At 35.5% G+C, this 23677-nt stretch overlaps 1 protein-coding gene across 2 annotated transcripts in view; it reads right to left on the minus strand.

Moving 5' to 3' along the window:
- The window catches only part of LPXB (lipid-A-disaccharide synthase B), a 140505-nt gene that overhangs the window by 63984 nt on the left and 52844 nt on the right, over window positions 1-23677 (minus strand). Inside the window, exons 2-5 of one of the 2 annotated variants that reach the window (XM_089818116.1) lie at window positions 16185-16269; window positions 15711-15816; window positions 15317-15540; window positions 3699-3777 (exon numbers count right to left, since the gene is read on the minus strand). In XM_089818116.1, coding sequence (XP_089674242.1) covers window positions 3699-3777; window positions 15317-15540; window positions 15711-15816; window positions 16185-16269 — 494 coding nt within the window. Of the gene's footprint in view, window positions 1-3698; window positions 3778-15316; window positions 15541-15710; window positions 15817-16184; window positions 16285-23677 lie in introns of both variants that reach the window. The other variant, XM_089818115.1, reaches the window with a different exon arrangement.

Below are 23677 nucleotides of genomic sequence, written 5' to 3' on the forward strand. Positions count from 1 at the left end.
GATACTTATCATATGTAGTATAGCAAGATATAACACAAAACAGATACTTTAGTCATATACGCAATATGCACTCCAATGCTTACAATATGATTATGTTCATTACGATGATGTTCAATAGTCCCTTCCGGATGGTGTGAATATACTTTCCCAAAGGGGTGACTCAACCGTCACGTGCCCTTTCGGATACAATTCTACCTGTCGGCTACAATATAGAATTTATCGACAACACTTAACTGTTCAATTTCCTTCAGCTTTGAACCTTTGTATTTAATTGTAAAGCATATGTATACCATTGTATACTCAAAACATGCAATACTGTGGAATGTAATTTGAATTATGGATTAGAATTGAACTCAAGTGAGTTTATAGTTCTAACAGACTGTGATTAGCCAAACTTTTAGAACTCAAGAGATATTTAGGCAGTTTGCAAGATATCTTAGGGACTTAAATAAGTTATATTCAGCTTGTTGTGTACCAGATTTCTATTGCAACTACAGATAGTGATTAAGTGAGAGTTTTGGCTCACATTTTTGTTGTAGTTTTCTCCCATAATGGTGTTTTGTCTTGAATTCTGTTGTTGCTCTCTCCCATGTTCTCGTAATTTCTGAGATGTAATAAGGTGGTCAGTTTTTTAAATCAAATTATTGTGATTTTCCACAATTTTACCATGTAGACTGTCTAACAAACAGTTGTAACAGATTTGAATGTATAATATGAAATTGCTTTGACAGAGTTTCCACAGTAGATTACCACAAAAATAGTGTTCCCCAAGTTTAATTCTGATAGAAAGTTTCTTTTACAAAAATATGGAAATTGATTCTCTCTATGTCGATTCTCTGATTGTTATTTCAATATTTTTCTTGATTCTCTGATTCTTTACTAAAAAGGTCCTGTGCAGTAGTCGTTCTGAGTGCTCCCCACACCATGAATGCCTGAAGACAAAATATTGATATGATCCGAGAATGTTGGTGTAGCATTCTGGAGATTTATTTATTCTGGGTGGACAACTTCAAGGTGCACAAATATACTATTCAGAATCGTGGTTTCTACTATCAGGAGGTGTCTGTGAACATGTGAAGGGCCCATTTAAGTGACACCAGTATATGTTTCTGTGGAAACAGCAAGCAACTCCAGCCATTCTAACATGAAGCTTCATCAATAAATTATGAGAAGACTTCATATGCTGCAGACGGGTATAACCTGTGGAAGATATCTTATGAAAAAGGATTATTTCTGGCAACTCCAACAGCTAACTGGCAGGCACAAATCTAAGTCCACCCTGTATATGTATCAGCCTCATAGTCGCCGTAATCCATCTGCTTACTCCCTGCATAAATTTGTCCTGAAACCCATCGGAATAACTGTCTTGTTATTATTTTGAAAAATAATTTAAACTCACAGTTGAAAACAAGGGATAGTTAAAGAATAAGTAAAACCATGTCAAACTGTACATTTTATTCATCCTAAAGAAAATGATCAGTTTGGAAGTTTGCATTCTTACTATAGTGATTAATTCCTGAATTCAATTGTTTAATCTGCATTATCGTATATGTTGAGCAAGTGATTACGTCTATCTTTCCCTGAGATTGAAATGCAAACCATAGAAATACTCAGAAATCAGAACTCTGTAATTTGTATAAGAAATGTTTGATGAAATGCCAATCAATTAGAAGTATAATTAAAGGCAGGTTGACAATGGGAATTTACATTGGGCAAGTCTCCATCAATCTTGCTCTAGCTTCTTTGGGAGTTGTTACTTCTTTAGTAGCTCAACACATGTATTCTTTGCCTGCCTATGCATTCATAGCACAAGTGAAGTGTAGACTGATAACAGCAGCTTTGATCATAAGCAGATGCCCATTTAATTCTTTCCTCTTTGTTTGGGCAGACTCCCATTTAACTTTGGAGGGACACATTTGGACAAATGTGTATGTAAAGGATCACCCGTCATGGAGAAGGGCAAGGATGACTTTTGCATTTGTTATTCGTTGGTCTACATCGACCAGCACCAGTATCTCTTGTCAATTTTGGTGACCTTGCATTCACCCCAGTCTGCCCAACAAGCTCAAATTTTGTCAGGCCTCCATCCCGAGACAAAAATTCACGAGTGAATCCAGTTGACATTCTCAGGATACTGCACTTGGTTTGAATCGTAAGCTAGTTCAAGACATCACTGTTGTTGAAAGTGCACCCTTATTTCTCATACATCACAGTTCATTTTTCATCCACGATATGGTGGTCTCACAACATCCAATAGATCACAGTGCTCCCATCAAATAAATCGCAGCTCGCACAGCATCAAGACAACACTGAATTTGTTAGAAATTTGTTCAGCGCTCCCCTCAAGATTCGTGACAAGGGCTTAACCGCCTCCTGTGTACTATAAGTTGAGTGGTTGTATCGAGCATTGACAGATCAGCCATAAAATGCAACGGAAACCCCACTCTAACAAGTGGTATCAAAGCTTGGTCACAGGTTCGAATGCTCAGATCCTTGGGTAATGTTGAGGGGGAGATTGTTAGAAATTTGTTCAGCTATCCCCTCGGGATTCGTGACAAGGGCTTAACCGCCTCCTGTGTACTATAAGTTGAGTTGTTGTATTGAGCATTGACAGATCAGTCTTTTGGTGCAACGGCAACCCCACTATAACAGAATTATCATGGCAATTTCAGTATCTCTCTCCATACAGTTTGTCAACGTGTGTCCAAGATGTCAACAGCGAACTTCGTGGCAGGAACCAACCCTCAGGATTTATAGTTTGCATCATTGACTAGTATGATGAAATTATCGGGTATAACACTCAGATCATACTCTGATTTGTGACACTTCAATATCGCAGAGCACAATCAAAGCCACAATACCAGTACCGTAAAACTAGTTTCATCCAAAGGCATTCTTAAAGGGTCGAGCAATAGACATCTGCAAGACCAGACTCACAGTAGATTGAGTTGGCTTCGCAAAATTATCATGCATCTCAGACAGAGTGATCAGGGGCATCAAGCTCAGACTTGGAATCAGTTGAAAAGATTGCTTGTAGGTTTCGTTCTCAGATCTAGAGAACAATGTTTCTTACTCTAACATAAATGGAATCAGTTCAGGCTTGATTTGGAGGACTAAAGCATATCAGAAAATCCGATTCAAGCATTAGCACCACATCTGTTGAACAGAATCAAGCTCCCTTCAATCCAAGATATCAACTTCCTCGCCTTCTGATGCGGAAGTCTTTTAATAGACCAAATGTATGTATTTGGCTTCAGGTTATAATAATATGTAAGTATTGCTATTCATTGTTCAAGATCTGCTGGGAATTGTATGTGTTTTGTGTTGTTGCATACTTAAGATATTTCATAGAATGCCTACTTTTGGTAAGCAGTTCCATTCCTTACAAAAGATATGTTACTAGAGTTTAATACATAAAATCAATGCTGATTAATTTATTGTTATCTTTCATAATAAGGCTTGTAGAAGTTAACATACAATAATTCTCGTATCTTCTCAATCTTGAGCTCTAAGCTTAAACTTGCAATTCCAGGATTCTGCAGTTCCCATAATTCTGAAAGAAATTAATACAACAAATACAAATGTTGTCTTCTTATCATTTTTTTCCTCAAATGCATACTTTCAGAAGACAGATGCACAAATCTTTTTGTTTATCTTTTTGGCTAAGGATTAACCACAGCTATAAAAAGATATGTTACCAGAAGATAGTCCATTTTCTTTTCGAAACTTCGCACCATCTCCAACTACCTTCCACTTACTCCTCTCTAAGTTGTCACCCTGTACAAAGGCCAAAATCTTAACAATAGGTACACAATTGAAGATAACTGAATCATTAAAATTGTCACAGTGCTACAAGTTATTATACATGCATAAGAATATCTGAATATTCCAATTCAAAAAAAATAACTTTCAGTACACAATAGTGAAAACATCTAAAACTGCCCTTTAGCAACAATGCATATTTGCACACCCTGCAACTCATATTGAATACTGGATGTTAAAACAAGAAGTCACACATCTGAGAAATCTAAGTAGCATGTTCATCATAGGTGACAAAAGACTTGTTTCGACAAGCAGGTATGTTGCTACCATTGCTCTGCAATTCAACTTGAAGTGAGGCATAAGAAATTCTGCAGTTGAGTGAAAATAAAACAGCCAATATATTTGGAAATTAAAATCATCTTTCAGACACACTGTCTTGGAGTTGCCAGTACTCAGTAATTTACAGAGGTTTGAAAAACAGATTCTTTTGAAAATGGTCATATATGCTGATTCCGGAGATATATTCAGTTTCACATATTCAATATATTGAGTTAGAAGGATTGCTGCAAATGTAATCGCACTGGCTGTAATTTCTGTGTGTTCCAAAGGCAGCGTTCTCGCTTGCATATTTATATTGTGGATGAGCCAAGGAGAGACATGTCCGTTCATGTCGGGACATGTCTATTCATTATTATGTGATTAATATAATGACAATTATTTATGACTGTGTATATATAAATATAAATATTTATATATATGCACATAATATCTCTTGGATCATTATATTAATTTCTTCAGCATTACATAATAATAATATTTTAGATATATATATTATATCATATCTCATATATACTATATATATATATATATATACAAGGTTGCACAGGGATGGGTGTACTTGGGTAGTTAGGGTTCCGGTACAGGTATGGGTACGACTTTTTCAAAATAGGGGTACTTGGGTACATCAAACTTTTATTTATTATAACTATATATTTATAGAAAATCTGAAATTTTGAGTCATAACAATGGTTTTTCAAAACAAGAACAGTGATAAATTTTGCAAATGTGTATTAGTTTTCAGTTTTAGATTTGCAATATGTTTGTAATGATAATATATGATAAATGTTTAGATGCATAACAGAGAAGGCAGACTTTAAACATGAACAAGAAGATCATAATTGCATATGATAAACTGCTGATTTGAACAGTGATAAAGTTTACTGTTAATCAGCATTGTATCAAAATTTCAAATTGATTACGTATTGAATTAAGCTTGATAAACAAGTTGATATGCAAACAAAAAACTGAGACAGAAAACAAAAATTTTAATCTAGATCTTAGCTATGATGCTCTCCATTGAATACCCAATACTTGAGGCACATGTACCCAATACTTGGGTACATGGGTACACGTACTAGGGGTGTGGGTACGCATACCAATGCAACCTAGTACATATGTATCTTCAATAGTTTTGTCTAATAAAATTTATCTGACAAAAGGTACAAAAAATCAACAATCTTTCTTAGCTAGGGAGCATAAACACATGATTTGATATTACCTCAATGTAATATTAAGAATGACATGATTAAGGATATCTTTATCAAAAGATATCCACCATTTAGATATCATCTCATGATATCAAGAGTAATGGCCTCAAAATATCAAGTCGCATGATATTCACCAAATACTCAAAATGTTCATAAGGTATGTGCACACGTATCACTTTATGATACTTACAATAGGAACATTAAATCATGGTTTGTTTAAGGAAGTTAATCCATGATGATATATCTATCGAATAAAACTCATAGATATCTATGCAATGACATCTATCTCTTAGTTGATTGATTTACAAGATATGATCTATTATGATCTGCTTATATGATATCCATCATAATAGAAGGGTAGACTATTGTAAGATCGTCACCTTACTATAGTAACCACAAACAAACATCAATGAAACATTGCCACCTTCCACAATGTTTCCACAAAGTCATGTAGTAACTCACATCACATCCACCATGAACATTTCCAAAGGGTGGAACAGAGGCTTTCATGTCAAACTTTTCTCTCACAAACAAGGATGCATTAAAGTACATCTCAAGTAATCACTAATGTTGAGGCTCCCTCTCACCAAAGGCCCTGATCCATAACTCCAAGCTTATCTTCAATAATGAACAAACTTCAGTTCGGCAGAACGCTTGGAGAAACTATCAGTTGTAAGATCTTCAGTAATAATGTACTTTTAATGAATAATGTTCCAAGTATCCATCTATAGTTCAGGCATATGCATAAAGGCCTTTTAGTCTGGACATATGGAACTTCATATCACGAATCAAAGTCCTCTGACTGCTACGGTTCTTGATCACTGGAGAATCCATTTCAACATGGTCTACTCCCTCTAAATCAATATAAACAAGATCCTCAAAAGTTCACTGAAGCATATCCTCTCTTTGCTCCCTCTGTCACGGAAGCATACCTTACTTCATAGTAACATGAGTGAATTAAACTATGGATTTATCCTCAAGTTTGGTTACATCAAACATTCATGCCAAAGTGGCTCCTTTCTAAGGCTCCAAATTCATGCATCAACCTCTTGACTTTGAAGTTTACCGCTGACAAATGTGCCTAACTCCCTCTTGCCATAGAAGGATACTCATAATTCTTATCATAAGATTGAGTCTTGCGCAATATTTGGTAGCATGCCTAATGCACCATTCTTCTTTTCCTGCAAGAACATCCCTGAAGAGAAAGGTTTGTTAAGGCAAATAGCTCTTATAGTACGTATAGAAATACAAGAGACTACAATGAGTACATTAATTTAATACTTAAGGATAATAAATACTTATTTGTAGATCAACATCCATTATACAAGTTGCTCCAATGATGGTCCATATGCATCAAATCAAAAAATGGCTCCATATAAGCATTTGTCAAAACAATGAGGATGGAACATTGGTTACTATCACCACCCCCCCCCCACAATGTAAAATTAACAATCTTATATCATTGAACAATTTTTGCATCACATCAAATATGGAAGATCTCAGAACCTTGGTCTATTTGCGCTATGGGAGGATGCAATATAAGTGATCACGTCTGTATCATATGGTAATGTTCAACTTCAATACGAAGTAATCATAGTTTATAATGCTTAGAATCTTTATCGATGCTCCCTCTCTCAGTGATATATTATATACTATGCAAAACAATTTTGTGTGGTAGTATATATTCAATTCAGTGTGTTATTCTAGTTTAAGCATTGCCATAAAGGCTCTTTTGACAGTTCTCAGTGCATATTATTGCTCTATTTGTATGAAGAATTATTTTTCTCTTGGAGATTTATTCATCGAGACTCTAATTGATCTTTTGCTTCTTATTTCAAACCTGATATGGAATCATTATCAATTGCAACTTTAGCACCCAAACATTGTGTCTTCATGCCAGCAAAGCATGCAGCACCATACCACAACACTTATATACTCAACACAATTATATATAATAGTCTTCCCTATCCTTGCATCTGGACTTTACATTGGAGGAGGCATGATTCTCAAGGGCAATATCAACTTTGCAAATTCATTTCTGAGTTGCTCTGCAATATAGCAATATTATCAACAACATAACACCAGCACATAATTGCAATCTCATTGGTGATTCACTTAGCTCAGCTCCACAATTGATCTGGTGTCCATGTCATGGAATTGCTGACAACTTGGAAAATAAGTTGGCTCTTTCACTGTCGATTTATTTTGTTTCCTTTTCTTTTACTCATCATTGTCATGAATTGATTTTATCACTCCACTATTTTGCAAACCATTGTCCATGAAAATAATCATATGTTGCATATATCATCATTACTAAATTCATTTATTGCATATGATGTTAAATACAAATGGTGTCATATATTGTGTATTCGGGAATGTCTTTAAATGCAAGACATTGCGTTGAAGTTCAATCTATAACTATTGATCTCATTCCTTCGATGACCATATTGATGCACAAATGTTTCTTTAATCCATGATTGACGATGTCTCTTCCATGTTTCCACATTTTCATATGTCGACAATGGAATCTTGCAATGATAATGTGAAATGTAAATCCTCTAATAAAGTTTTAAATTCTCACTTTGCCTCGACATTCATCTGCTCGAAAACCTCCAAAGCCTTTCCAAAAAATATATCTTTTACACACACTATAATTATTGCATACAGTGGGACCACACAGATATTTTATCAGAAATCTTTGCCATTTGGAGAAGACACTTCTAAGAACAGTTTTGACACGCAAATTCATTTGCAAGTGTTCATCAATGAATTATGGTAACTATAGTTTTGTTACTGAGACATCACATTTTCAAATGACCATCATCGTGTACCAATTCAAATTGATTAGACAAGTTAATAAAAATAATAGAGCCCAATCCGCTTATCAAAAAGCACTAAATATGCATGTCAATGGTTACTCTAGGCCAATCAACCGGATTGGGATCGTTAATCCAAGCAATGTGAGGAGAGACCCGATCTAGTCCAACACTCACGCAGACCTGCCAAAGTATGGCTACCACCACTCTTATTCTAATATCTTAACAATCAATTACTTCCATCTTCAAAAGAATTGCTCGGGTTCTATGACTTGGTAGCCTTCACCTTCAATCATTGTTTAATTTCCAATGTTGGAGAATATTCAACAACAGTCGTGAACAGACTGTTTCATTAAAACGCGGACCACAAGAGCACCTTTATGAATGCAGATCTAGTATGTGTGAGCTGGATGCTCTCCTCGCGGGCTAGCAAAACAGAAATAGTTTGTTAACTTATGGTAAAAGTCGAGATAATATTGAGACCACAGAACAAGGAGTCCTGAAATCAAATGTCACCAGTTTCTATCATTTCTATCAATGCTGATGCAATCTTTGCATCATTTATTACAATCAATAGGTAATATAAAGCAAATGCTCAAAATAATTGATGGAGAAGGATGTATTACAGAATATAAGACAATCTTAGTGAGTGGGATATATGCATGTCTTTTGTTGATGGACCTGCAAGATTCTGTCTCAGTCTCCTCCACTAAGCAATATTCTAGCATCTTAATATAGTTGTTTCCCGAAATGCGTCAAGCATTTATGAAATATTATTATTTGTGTGACCTTATTCCTCTTATTATTTCTCCCAGGCTTTGCTCTGATGCCATGTTCAGGAAGAAGGATTACTGCAAATGTAATGGCACTGCCCGTAATTTTTATGTGTTCTAAAGGCGGTGATCTCTCTTGCATTTATATTGAGGATGAGCCAAGGAGAGATATGTCCCTTCACGAGACATGTCTCCCTTCATGGGACATGTCTATTCATTATTATGTGATTAATATAATGACAATTATATTTGTGACTATGTATGTATATATATGTGTGTGTGTGTGTTATATGTATATGCACATAATATCTCTTGGATCATTATATAATTTCTTCAGCATTACATAATAATTATATTTTTTTTTTTTTGTGTGTGTGTGTGTACTAAATACATATATATGTAACTTCAATAGTTGTCTCATAGGATTTATCCTATAGAAGCTCCAAAAACATTAACAGAGTAAATGTAATGGCAGAAGGAATTTTCGGACATGATTACAAGCTGAATTCACATTCCTTCTAGATGATTAATGCATTGCAAAAAGATGCATGTCTGTGTTGGCAACTAAAAAAAATTCTTCTAGGAGTATTGATCTCTATATTCCAAAAACCGTATTTTACTTTCAGTTGCATTCCACAAAAACTGCACATTGTTCAAGACCCTTATTTGGGTTTTTGTTATTTGGGCACACTACAAAAGCCCAAGTGTGCCTATTACAAGAAAAAAGGGCATGATGAACATCAATGTTATTCAAAATAAATTGATGAAATGCAGCATCTTCTATAAAGGATCACATTAGTTTGCCTTCAACTATGACGGGTCCATCATCTTCTGATTCAAAGTCAAACAAATATAAGGGCATCAACTAGTTGCAGTTGCAGATTCTAAATCAGAGAGATAAATACTCGATTCTAGAGCTTCTCATCATATGACTTTATCACATAGCATCTCTTCATTTGAGACTTGTTCATCACAATAAATCTTGATGGCTAACAATACATATATGTGTATTTGTGGAAAAGGCCTATTGACATGGTCAAATGATCATTTACTGATCCTTCATTGTTTACCAATAACCTTTCTATCCATCAGATTACAATGGTGGAGAAGAAAAAGCGTTAAGTTCACACTAGATTCTATGATTATCCAAGATTCACATAGTAGAGATTGTTACAATTGGGGAGGTAGATCATCAATCTTGAGTATAAACCTTGCATTTTGCTCCTATCGTTTCTTTGATTGATGTACACACACACACACCTAATGTGGCCACTTTTGAGTAGATAGAGATAGTCATTTGAATCTTGGTGTTCTTTTGTTGAATAAGGTTCTACACATGCTCCATAAACTATTATTACTTCTAATGATGCTAGTGTTGCTACATATATGGTTTCCAATAATTCTTCATAACGATTCATACATCATCTTCCACATATAGTTCCTAACTTGATTGAGATGAGTACTTCACAAATATTTTAGGTTTGTTATGTGAGTCCTATGCTATAGGATTGGAGAACATTATTAAGGATATACATCTACTATGTGATGTTAGCTCCTCTAGGGTTGCATCATCTTCTCAGATGTTATACCTCTTTTTCTTTGTCTACATGATCATTTGTCACAATTTGGCATTGGTTTGGAGATCCTCAAGCAATATTTGGAGAATTCAGTTTCAACTTTGGATTATGTTCTACATCCATTTCCACAAGGTTCTAGATTGTCACCTTCATGATTGACGCCTTGAACTCTTGATTTGCGGCACATTTCAGCAACCAGTGTTCAAATAGCCTCAGACTGTCTTCCCCGAACAATCTTCAGGATAACATATCCAAGTTCTTTAATTGACTAAACAACAACTTTTTGCCAATACAATTCCTTTGAAGTTCACAATACAGACTCAACATCAATCTCTGCTCTCATCATACAAAATTTGCATTCAAAGCTTGCATAAACAATAACCATTTGCACTAAATACCATAGATACTTTACCACAAGGAAACAAACTTTCCTTTATAACAAATCCTGAAACAAGTATCAAGTTGGCCTTGAGGCTTTCTCAATTTACAATGAATAATATAGGACCTCATTAAGATATTACAACTCATGTTACATTAAAAATAATGCTTCCCATAAGGATTTTAACAATAGTCAACTTCCTGGGAACAATTCACTGAAGAGTCTTAATAAAGCTTCACAGAATGAACACCTGATTCCGCCATCTTAACCATAGCATATTTAACATGTCTTTAACCATAATCCAAGCGCCCTGAACAATCCTCGGCCTCACCAAAAAGATATAATGCAATTACTAGAAACTATTAACCAGAAACTCTCTGTGAGAACAGTCTCCACAAAACTTATTGTAACTCGCACGAATCTTCATAACTCTTTCCACAAACATAGTCATAGCATCATGAATAGGTTCCCAAATATGCCTTCAAGTGCGCATAACATAACTCACTAACCACAAACCACACCGAATGAATCTTCTTCTGCAACTCTGGCTGAACTATCCAAAAAACTGATATGTTGACATCAATGACAAACATTTTCATGAATGCAACACATAAGTACTCAATCCTCTCTCTGGCATACTAACAAACTCCCCCATACAACTACATCAAGCATCCGTACTTAACATCCCCCCCTCTTGGTTGCAACATATTACACACCTCATCCACAAGTCCAGGTTGGCCTCTTATCCCAATAATTACAAGACCATAAAGGTGGGACACACTTTCTCCAAGTTTTATGCTACCTTCTTGTACACTATTATCTCCAAAGAGCTTGATAGTCATCATCTTCATACAAGGGGATAGGCAAATTTTAGGGCAGATTTTCAAAGTATAGATCACATTCTAACTCTTTAGGTTGTCACTGAGGAGACTAAGCACCACTCTATGAAAGTCTACTGCTGCTTTGTAGACTTTTGCAAGGCTTTTGATTTTGTTCCTCAGACTGTTCTTTTCCATAGGCTTCGTGACATTGGTATCTATGAGACTTTTCTGATGTTCGTTGTGAGACTTTACAAGAGCATCATGGGCAAATTTAGGACACTAGAGGGATTCTTGGACCCCATACAGAGCACTATTGGGGTGAAGCAGGACTAACCCCACTTTGTTGGGTATTTATATTGATGAGTGGGAGTCCTTCCTTTGCGTGCACTATCTTCCAAGAGATGGATGCTCCTTGCACCAAGTTCTAATATCCATTCTTCTCTCTTTGGATGATGTGGTTCTCCTCAATTCATCTGCAGAGGGTCTCCAAAGGCTTCTTGATGGTTTAGCCTTTTTTTGTGACACGAGGTGGCTTGTGGTCAACCTTGGTAAGACCTAGGTGATGGTCTTTGATTGCTTGAAGGCCTCTCACCTTCACTTCTTCTAGGGTTCAAAGGTTGAGATCTCTTAGTAAATGAACCTAGGTATCAGATTCTTGTGCCCCCGCTTCTATATGAGGCCGGCCATGCAATCCTAGGTCAATATAGGATTTGGTTCCCTTGCCCTGTTGGGTAGAGTGTTTATGCCATCACTTTCAACCTCATGACACCACATCGAAGATGGCTCTCTTGGACACCTTGGTTAGGCCGATAGTTCTTTATGATTTGGTGGTTTGAGGACCTTCTTTATTGGAGTCAGATAAGGATTCAATTGAGAGGGTCTAGATCCTTCTTCTCAAACACATTATCAAGTGCCACGAGTCTCTTCTCAATGTCTTTTTGGCAAAGTTTGGGGCTCATCCTTTCAATCTTGGGGTCATCTTCGATCTAGTTTTGTTCCTTTATCGTCTTTGGTGCTTTGCGAACTTAGGCGAGGGAAGGTATAGGTACTTTTATTCGACTTACTCTCCTCTAAAGCAATTGTGGTGGTCGAATCCACGAGGTGGGCCCACAACTAATATGCGCAAGCTACTACTCTTCTAAGGATTGTGGGAATGATATTGACCACCTCCCCCTTTTTGGTATTCACTAGATGCTCCTACTCATCTCCTTCCTCCTTGGCAGGAATTGAACAATCACATCAGGATGGACCTTTACAGACAATATATTCTTACCACTTGGGTCAACCCGTCGAGTGGGTCTTTAATGGAGGATAGCCTTCTACTCGAAGCAATTTTTGATATCCACGATGGGGTAATTGTGTGCCCCTCGTACCATTGTTGCCATTGGACTCGTGTTTCATACTTCCTTGGGCTATTTCAGGATGGGGTCAATCAGCTCCGTATTCAAACTGAATACCATATTGAAATAGTGGACTAGATCTGCTAGCTTTGTGATTTGGGGGAGGTCAAGATTGAGGTGCATTTGTTTTCTATCACCCATACATTACAAGACTAGAGGGAGGTATTATTTCCTTTTCAAGGGTTGTCGATCTCTCTCAGCTTTCTTTCATCACACCAACTTGCAGTGTCTAGCTCTCTATCTTCAAGAGTTCTGGGGGCTTTGGGACTGTAACCTGCATATCAAGCCTGCTTCAAGACAGACCACCACTCAGCTCATGACCTCCTCTTTCTCAATGACCTCTCCTACAAGGGGTACCAAGCGGTTGCTTGGACCTCCTCCCACTGAGCATTTCAGATCCATGAGGCCTCACAGGACTTACATGAGGCAATAGCTCACCACCACCAATAGTACTCATAGACAACATAGGAACCCCACTCATGTTGTGTCGTATCCTTCAGTCCTTGGTTTCATCTTCGTAGTAGAGGGCAGATAGCTTGTGGTTGGCTGCCGCTCCCACCCCTTTTTGTTCCTTGTTTTTCTTTTCCCTAACACCACTTGGTGCTCCTAATGGTGGCTGGGCTCTTTTGTTGTATCTTGGCAGTCCCTTGAACCCTCTTTGCGGTCTCTTGTTGGACATTAAAAAAATTATCTTATCTTATCTCCCCAATGATTTATAGGGATGATGGTGCAAATGTCAACATTTCAGCCATGTCAAGTGATGGATATTAATTCAAGCACAATGGTATTGCCTTTTAGTGTGAAACAAAGATGCTACTAATACTAAGAGCTGGATTACTTAAGTTTGTGCTTTCATTTAGATTTTCCTGCAGCACAAATCTTAAACTTATTGCTTGCCATATACAAGTATAAAAATGCTCCAAAAATGTTTAAAGTGGGTAAAATGACCACATAAGAAAATAATTTTTGCAGCCTGTGTAATTTACCCAACCACAGTACTATAAGATTTTTGTCATTTGTTGGTATTTCTAAGATTCCTTCAGTTTAGTACTTTGGGATGAGGGCCATTGTAATGTAACCATCCAAATCATAATATAGATTTTTTGTTTGTTAGTATTTCTACGACTCCTCCAATTTATTACTTGTGGGGTGAGGGTCGCCGTAATTTGTCCTTCCCTTAATATATCTTGACTCATTAGAACCTATGGTTAACAGTTGATGTCATAGCAGTGTGTGCCTTTTTTAAGATACATAATATATTTTAACAAGTTTGAGACAATGGGAATTAATATAAGACTTTTATGGCATTGTCAATGTCATGATATGTGCCTTTAAATTCGCATAGTTCTACAGCATCTCTCACTATTGATGGTAGTATCTTCTTCATAGTGACAGTTTTATTTTGAAAAAAAAGTTGTCCTTGGGGTTGAGTCCTTTGTTTGGCATTTTGAGCATGATAGATTTGAAACGGATAATATGTAGCATAGATGGATTTAGGGAACACATCATTTCCCGAATCCAAGCTTTTAACACTCTTTTTTGTGACCTCAAGGTACCTAACCGAGGTCTACCATAAAAAAAGAAAAAAAAAACCTTATTTGAAATATCTCTCAACTACATCCGTTGGGTTGTCAGTTGTAAAATAGTTGATATAAAGATAAAAGTTGATTCTATTAACTGTTCAGAAAAGATAAATCCTGCAATCACTCCTGTAACAATATTGACACTAGGTCAGCCAGTTCTGTGCGGGATTTTGAACAAAGATAAAAATCCCTATTAAAAATAATACATATTATAAAATGGTTTTGGCATGTTATGTAAGGGGACTGAGTTCATTGCAATGATCAGTTCTAACAATTCATTGTGTCAAACAAATGTCTTATGAATGATCTTCTTATTCTAATTACTGGACACTTTAAATGTTTCAAATTGTATATTTAATCCTAAAGAAATATGCGGATTTTAAAAAACAAAATCAGAAAAGCTTTTATACATTTGCCAAAATCCCAAAACTATGCAATCCTTCTCTCATTACCATCCCCTCATCTGTTTAATAATGCTAGCTCCATATTTTTATTTCTCAGGGAAAGTTTCTTGCATGTACATTTAGATCCTGGGTGTTTATAACAATTTGTTGAAATTTTCTTAAAAGACATAGTCAAACACAATTTATTTCCAGGAATTACATATTTAAATAGAAAAAGTAAAAATGAAAAAATGATGGTACCAGCAGATTTGTACCGCGGGTTCATTAAAAACATCCTCCAGTATGGGATGTCCCACAAAGGTTGCAGCTAATCCATTTATTTTGCATATTTCTTCTTCAAAAGGTAGAATGCATAGTATGTGATCAACTATGTTTTTCAATCCCTTCAATCGCTTCTCACCTCCCTTCCACGCCCAAAATGAAGGTGCAACATAATGGACACAAACAGGACAAGATAGACCCCTCTTAGCACACCCAGCTGTCAAGAGAATCAGAATTATTAAAATTGTTAAGATAGTTAAGAATTCCAAAATTGTCATGCCACAGATCAATAGTCAGAGGATATGATCCAAACTTTCCAAACAAAATCTGAAAACTAGCATGCCCAGCATAAATGTTCCAGAAAACAATAACTACGCTGAAACTGACCACGTATATACTTCAATAGTCGAAAAGAGAATCCTTTGGAATCAACTGTGACAATAACATGTGCTTGAAAATCCAAAGCAGATTGTGTTGCTTGCTTTAGCCGTGCCTGCAAACCAGAACTTCAAACTTAATTTAAAATATAGATATATTTGAGCTCTCAAAAACATGTTTACAGTGCAGGCTTGTCTCATTATCATACATTAGTCAAACACAAATTGCATAAAAAATGAGTGAAGAAATCAGTACTCAATTTAGTTTGGTTTGATAGAAACATGACAATCAGCAAGACTCAAACTATTAAAAAATTAAAACCAATTATATTTCCTCAATTTTGTTCTTTTTAACATTTCCAGTTTTGTATTGTAGTCACTCCACCCTTACACTCCATCTAATCACCTCATTCCTAAATTTGAGTTATGTGACTGTGATTAGAAATTTGCATGTATATCCAATAAAGATAAACTACTCACTTACCCAAAATGTGCGAATATGAGGAACCAATTCCCAAGCGCCCATTACCGCAAGATCCTCCATAGGAAATTGTGAGTGCAATCCTTCCCTAGCCATCAAGGACCTAATCGCAAAGTTAGAACCATAGAAGGAAAATGATAAGGATTAGATATTACTTACAGCCATAGGGACTTCATCTCTTGAACATTAGATAATATTCTAATATATTCAGAGTTAATTGCTGCTCCAAAGTATATTTGTCATACTTAAATATGAAAAATATAAATCACTTCAAATAATAAGACCTTTGTCCTCGTATTTTCCTTTACACCTCTATAGAAAAAATTGTTAAAAGAGAACTTACAACTAACCTAGAATTTTCTAAAAGGAAATAATAGAGAAATGACAGTTATTAACTTTGTATTGATTATCCAAGACACAAAATAATAAAACCTCGGGATCAAAACAACCATACAGATATTCAAAGGATCATAGTCATAGAGACAAAGAAGAAGATGGAATCCTTCAAACAAATAGGCATTGAACCATTTTACAAAATAGATTTGTATGAATTTATCTTGCATCTTGTAAAAGGAAAATCAAAGGCATGCAGAATCATTTAAAACACCAACACATAAAATTCTACTACACATGAATGCTTAAAAACTTCACAACCACGGCCAAACACATGAAGAATGTGGAAGTATATTGTACAGTCCCCTTCCTAAGCACTTTTAGCTTGGTGAATGTCAACCTATTTAGCTGGTTCCTGTAGGCTAATGAGTTGGGGTTAGGGGAATCAAGTTGACAGTTTGATCCAGCATATTCGGCAATAACAGGTTTTGTATTGAGCTTAATCTGTTGAAATTTGCATAGCTGTAATATCCCCTCAATAAGTTTACTAAAAGTTGAAGCTAAATAATAAAATATTAATTCTTGAATATTTGTTTATAAAAACTTATATTAAATAATTGATAGGTAAATTATTGAATAAAATTTTATTTAATTAATAGTTAACCAAGCAACTATTAATTAAATAAAGGCAAGAGCCTGCAACACAATGTTAAATTGTGAGCCTCTTATCAAAGAGGTCTTGGGTTCGAATCTACTCGCATTTAATTAAATAATAATTAATAACAATACATAATAAATAATCTTGTCTTCGGCCTCCTACCGATCAAAAAAAAACATCAATTAAATAAGGATTTCAAGGAGAATTGGTTGAATACGGGAATGGCAGATGGAAATTTAAAGGGGTGAATGTTCGATGAGAGGACATGAATTAAAGTTTTTTGTAAATTATTGAGGAAAGACATAGTAATGAATTCCTTTCATCGAGAATATCTTGACCTAGTGGAACGAGTTTCATACTTTGTTAATGCAGAAGAAAACGCATGATCCTACCTATTTAATTTCCACTCAAGAAGAGATATATTAGGCTACGTGATCCTATCTCTTTGATATCCACTCAAGAAGAGATACATTGGGTGCTGAATGACAAGGAATCCCAAAGGCTGGGCACCAAAAGGCTTGGGTTCAATGGTTATGTTGGTTCCCAAAACCGCAGATTGGAAATCCAAGAGCTTGCCACTTCTCCGATAGGACTTCTCAATCAGTTCTGGCCAATGAATGGGAACACTTCTCGATTCCCCTGCACTTCAGGCTCCGCTACACTCACCTTCACCTCAAACGCTGATTGTCTGGTTCAAGGCTTTTCTATAGTGAATTTAAACTTCTAGAGTTCTCCGACTGGCAAGGTCCTTGAACTCGATCAAAATAAAAACTAGATGCTGGATGATGGTTAAATGTTTTGTATAATTAAATAATAATTAATTTGATGCTTGTAGAAGGAATATATAGATTTTTTGACTTCAATAATTAAAAGACCAGTGCCTCTGCTCATCCGGGCAATAGAGTTAACTTTAGTGAATTATCATGTACAACTTTATAATGCTTTACACACTTTACTGCCAACAATTAAATAATCGAGATGCGACAGAACAAATATTATGCAATCTTAAATTAGTCCGAATTCAATTTTAACTCCTCTGGTAGGGAGAGAAACTGGATACAAATATGGAAATGATTTAATATTTCACAATATCTGTAATGATTAAATTCCAAATGCTAAATGACCGTGTCCACTTATCCAATTTTTTAAATTGTATACAGAATTCCAGAAAATAATTACAAAGGATCATTTGCCTGCAGTTTAAATCTCCATGCTTTTAATAATAAGCAAAGAACACTTTATTTTATTATTGAAATAAAATAATATAATTTTTATTACAAAATCATAATGAGCCCCTTATTCCTCCATACAATAAAAAATATGAAATACTTTCTCCCGAGAGAATATAAAATGTTCATATCTGAATGTGTGAATGTTCGAATATCTTGAATCTATCTTCCTCTCCAACTTCTAACCTTATTTATATCCTCTATATGTCTTTGGAAGTAACTTTTCAAATGAAAAGTCATATTTCTTTTAAATAGATATTACACCTTATGATTAATTAATCATATCATATATCATTTACAACAGTTAATAATGTATTTTATCAAGTGATAACTTTATTCATCGTAATCACTTTACTCCGAAACATTATCGATGAATATCATTTTAATATTTGATTGTCGTAAGTCTCTTTGTCTTGGTCCTTTGAATATATTTGGTGATAATATTTCATTCCACCCCATTGCTTTTTAAGTCGATATCTCTTGGCTAGAATTGAACATCCCATACATGAGCAGAGTCATTTTTAAGTTGCTTCTCGCACAATACCATGCTATTCAAGGCCACCGCTCAACCACGATATCTGCATATACTCATAGGAACAAGTTTCCGCCCAAAACCTTGGGTATTATCGGGTTTTTATGTTTGTTGTCTCATCCTAATGTGTATTGGTTTATCTAAGTTTGTCTTCAATGTGCCGTCCAGATGCCCATCAATGTGTATCTGTTTACTCATGTTGTTGTTACAATTATAAAAAGGCTTCCAGTTCTTTTACTTCATCCATATACGCAAGGCGTGTAGACCAATGTCCATTTGGAGCAAATTATTCCCATCAATATATGCATCGCTCATGATTCTCAACTACATTCATACGTGATGGTTAATAAAAGTCTCTTAGGTATATATCTTGTATTTTCATTAATCCCATGATACTTCTCATGAATTTGGAGGTTGACTGGAATCTATGTTCTATACCTTTTCCATGCCCTGCATCCCTATTCTGAATTATAAGACTCATTCTCTTTGATTGTTCTCATCACTCATGTGGATTTGTGTTATGGGCACTAGAATCTCCATTTTCAAGGATGGGAGATGAATTAGAGATCATGTCAAAATAATAAGCTCTTCAAGAAAATCATTTCCAGCATTTACGAATCCTATTTCTGCCACAACATCCCATGCATCCATAACAACTGCAACTGACATCCTCAAGATGGTTGGGACGAGTCTGGAAGAGAGTATCATACATGTCATAAGACTTGTATTTGTGCTTACTGTTTACAGAACCTAAGACATTTTCAACAAATTTGTTTTGTTCTTTAGTTGTGATATTTTTACTTTATTTCATGAGAATACTTCTCTTGGTTGCATTATTCATCCTGTTGCAGGTCTTCCATTTTGCTTTCCCTCAACCACTCCAACTTTAGCGTCACCGTTAAATATCACTTTGGATATGTGTGTCTCTCAACTCCTGTCAATAAACAAAACACTCTCTTCTTGGACTTACTTTATAAGAGCATATTATATCTTCTCATTGTGAAGGATGCATAATGAAAAATCTTTTAGATCATTAGTATTGATTTGCAACACGTTTGCTCAAATGGAGGCGAAGGAATTCTGAGCTCCATCAGTGGCTCTTGTTGGGGACATATGCTCCTTGTGAGCATAATGAGATTCCAGCTATCTCTGGAAGAGCAAACCGAGCACTCATGCTTAACATGATGCAAGGGTGAAAATTGGGTGGCCCCCCGCCCACCAAAAGTGAACACCAACTCTTCCCTCTATCAAACACATAGTTCTGGTTATGTAACGCCTTTCTTTTGATCATGGCATGCTGCTCCTTAGTAGAATCTGATCCATTAGCAAATGTTAGAAAACAATCATCATGTGACATATGCCTTTCTTTTATTTCCTTGGTTTTCTGTCCATCCTTCAAATCTACATTAGGTGAATCACCTTTATAGACAATACATGTTGGCTTTGTTTCATCAACGTGGTCTTTGCCGAATGGGAGTTCTTTTGGGTAACACCTTTGAGCAGTTGTACAAGCATCTTCTTGGGCATCCTTCTCCACACAATCTGCCCCATCACCACAAAAAAAAAAATTCTAATGCATTCGAGAAATGTTCTCTCTCTCATCCAGAATTCCATCAGATATGATACTTGGAAAATATTCAAAATTACTCAACACATTCTCCTTATTATGCATATCTAATTTTGTATCTCCTTCAAAGCTTTGTTGCAACTCCTGCTCATGGGATGAATTCAAAGATGTTTCACCTTCTAAATACACTTCATGAGTTTCATCAATTTCAAAACTAGACCTGCTATCCTCATCATGGTGCTGATGGATTTGGCTGCAGAGAAAATCCTCTTCAAACAATGGATTTGAGAATATAGTGAATTCGGATCTATCTTCTATTACTTCTTCTTTGAACAATGGGTTCAAGAATATAGAGAATTGAGGCATACTATCATGAGAGCTTTCATCTAAATCAGCAAATGTTTCATCAAATAGTGTACTAATTTCATCCTTTTGGGAATCATCATCTTCTTGACCAGTAAGATGGATATCTTCATCAACAATAGATTCTAAGACTTCTTCATGTTCATATGCCGTATGCAACTCTATATCATCTTCACTATATGATTCCTCGGAATGATCATCTCTTTCATCCAGTACTTCTTGAGAATGCACTAATCAATCAACCTACTCACCATGGTTATTTGAGAAAAAATTTGGACCATTTCTTTCAATATGTTTCTGATATTTTAAATCTAATAAGGCTGAAATTTCTTCCACACTCAAAGAATCATCTTCCTCACTTTCACATTTACTGTCATCTGCAAGCATATAAGTATCATCATGGGCTAATTCTCCTTCAGAATGTTCAAAATTTTCATCTCCATTTGAATCTGAAACTTCATTTGACTCATATGTTACTTTAGTCTTGAATTCATTCTTCTCTACAACTAGTTAATTATCCATAAGTTTGAGAAAGTTAAGAAACTAATGATCATATAAGAGGCCTAATTCCCACATCCTATAGAGAAGATCAAATGATGGCGGTCTGTATTATGAAGGTATTTCTTGATAAGCATTAAACATCCTCATAAAGAATTGTGTTGCAGATTCATCTTCTTGCTTTTCTAACTTACAAAATGCACCCAAAAGAGATATATAACTCGGACTTTCATCCAATATTTGGAAGAGAAGCATCAAATCAAGATCTTTTGGCAAGATTCCCAACTCATGAAACTTTCTTATCAATTCCTTGCGTGAAGGCATAATGTCTAAAGGTACTTCCCGAAAAATATCCACCATCCTTATAAACAAATGTGCCAATGTCTCGCCTTCATATCTTTCCAAATTGAAAAACACATCTAGGGGTGTATGTATTATTCCTCTAGGGTGTAACATAGATCCGCTTCCTAATCATAGTACATATTCTCCATTGTGCATGATCAAATTATTTCCTTATGAGTATTTTCCCTCAGAAGAGATGCCAACTGAAACCCTTTATTAAATAGAGTCGCCACCTCTTTCGAGGAATGAATTGATCTTTCGGGTTCTTACTTCCAGCAGAGTACACTTCCAAACAAACTAATACAACTTTCTGATACTGATCTACGAACTTAGAAATTCTGAGTAACTTTGCAATATGTATTGCGAGCAACTCTCCCTAGCAGAAACACCAATCTATTGGTGGACTCAGATGGGTGAGTAAAAGTTCTCTAAATCTTTTGTAAATCAAAGTAGGTAAACTTCCAAAATATCTAATGGAAGTTCCCCAATAAAGTCGCCAATCTGTTGGTTCCCAAAACCACAGATTGGAAATCCAAGAGCTTGCCACTTCTCCAATAGGACTTCTCAATCAGTTCTAGCCAACGAACAGGAACACTTCTCAATTCCCCTGCACTTCAGGCTCCGCTACACCCAGGTCGGTAAACCTTCACCTCAAACGCTAACTGTCTGGTTCAAGGCTTTTCTATAGCGAATTTAAACTTCTAGAGTTCTCCAACTGGCAAGGTCCTTGAACTTGATCAAAATGAAAACTAGATGCTAGATGATGGTTAAATGTTTTGTATAATTAAATAATAATTAATTTGATGCTTGTCAAAGGAATATATAGATTTTCTGACTTCAATAATAAAAAGACCAATGCCTCTGCTCATCCGGGCAATAGAGTCAACTTCAATGAATTATCACGTACAACTTTATAATGCTTTACACACTTTACTACCAACAATTAAATAATTGAGATGCGACAAACCAAATATTATGCAATCTTAAATTAGTCCAAATTGAATTTTAACTCCTCTGGTAGGGAGACAAACTAGATACAAATACGGAAATGATTTAATATTTCACAATATCTGTAATGATCAAATTCAAAATGCTAAATGACCATGTCCACTTATCCGATATTTAAATTGTATACAGAATTCTAGAAAATAATTACGAAGGATGATTTGCCTGTAGTTTAAATCTCCACGCTTTTAATAATAAGCAAAGAACATTTTATTTTATTATTAAAATAAAATAATATATTTTTTATTACAAAGTCATAATGAGCCCTCATTCCTCCATACAATAAAAAATATGAAATACTTTCTAGCGAGAGAATATAAAGTGTTCATATATAAATGTGTGAATGTTCAGATATCTTGAATCTGTCTTCCTCTCCAACTTCTAACCTTATTTATATCCTCTATATGTCTTTGGAAGTAACTTTTCAAATGAAAAGTCATATTTCTTTTAAATAGATATTACACCTCCTAATTAGTTAATCATATCATTTATCATTTACAACAGTTAATAATGTATTTTATCAAGTGATAACTTTATTCATCGTAATCACTTTACTCTAAAACATTATCAATGAATATCATTTTAATATTTGATTGCTGTAAGTCTCTTTGTCTTGGTCCTTTGAATATATTTGGTGATAATATTTCATTCTCTCGCAAGCTCCTCCTGATTTGTATTTTCCTAAACCACTGCTTTTTAAGTCGATATCTCCTAGCTAGAATTGAACATCCCATACATGAGTGGAGTCATTTTTAAGTTGCTTCTCGCACAATACCGTGCGATTCAAGGCCACCGCTCAGCCACGATATCTGCATATACTCATAGGAACAGGTTTCCACTCAAAACCTTGGGTATTATCGGGTTTTTGTGTTAGCTGTCTCATCCTCATGTGTATTGGTTTATATAAGTTTGTATTCAATGTGTCATCAGGATGCCCATTGTTGTGTATCCGTTTACTCATGTTGTTGT

The sequence above is a fragment of the Cupressus sempervirens genome, chromosome 3 (assembly GCF_028749045.1).
Source record: "Cupressus sempervirens isolate cs-2001-9-10 chromosome 3, ASM2874904v1, whole genome shotgun sequence".
NCBI lineage: Eukaryota > Viridiplantae > Streptophyta > Pinopsida > Cupressales > Cupressaceae > Cupressus > Cupressus sempervirens.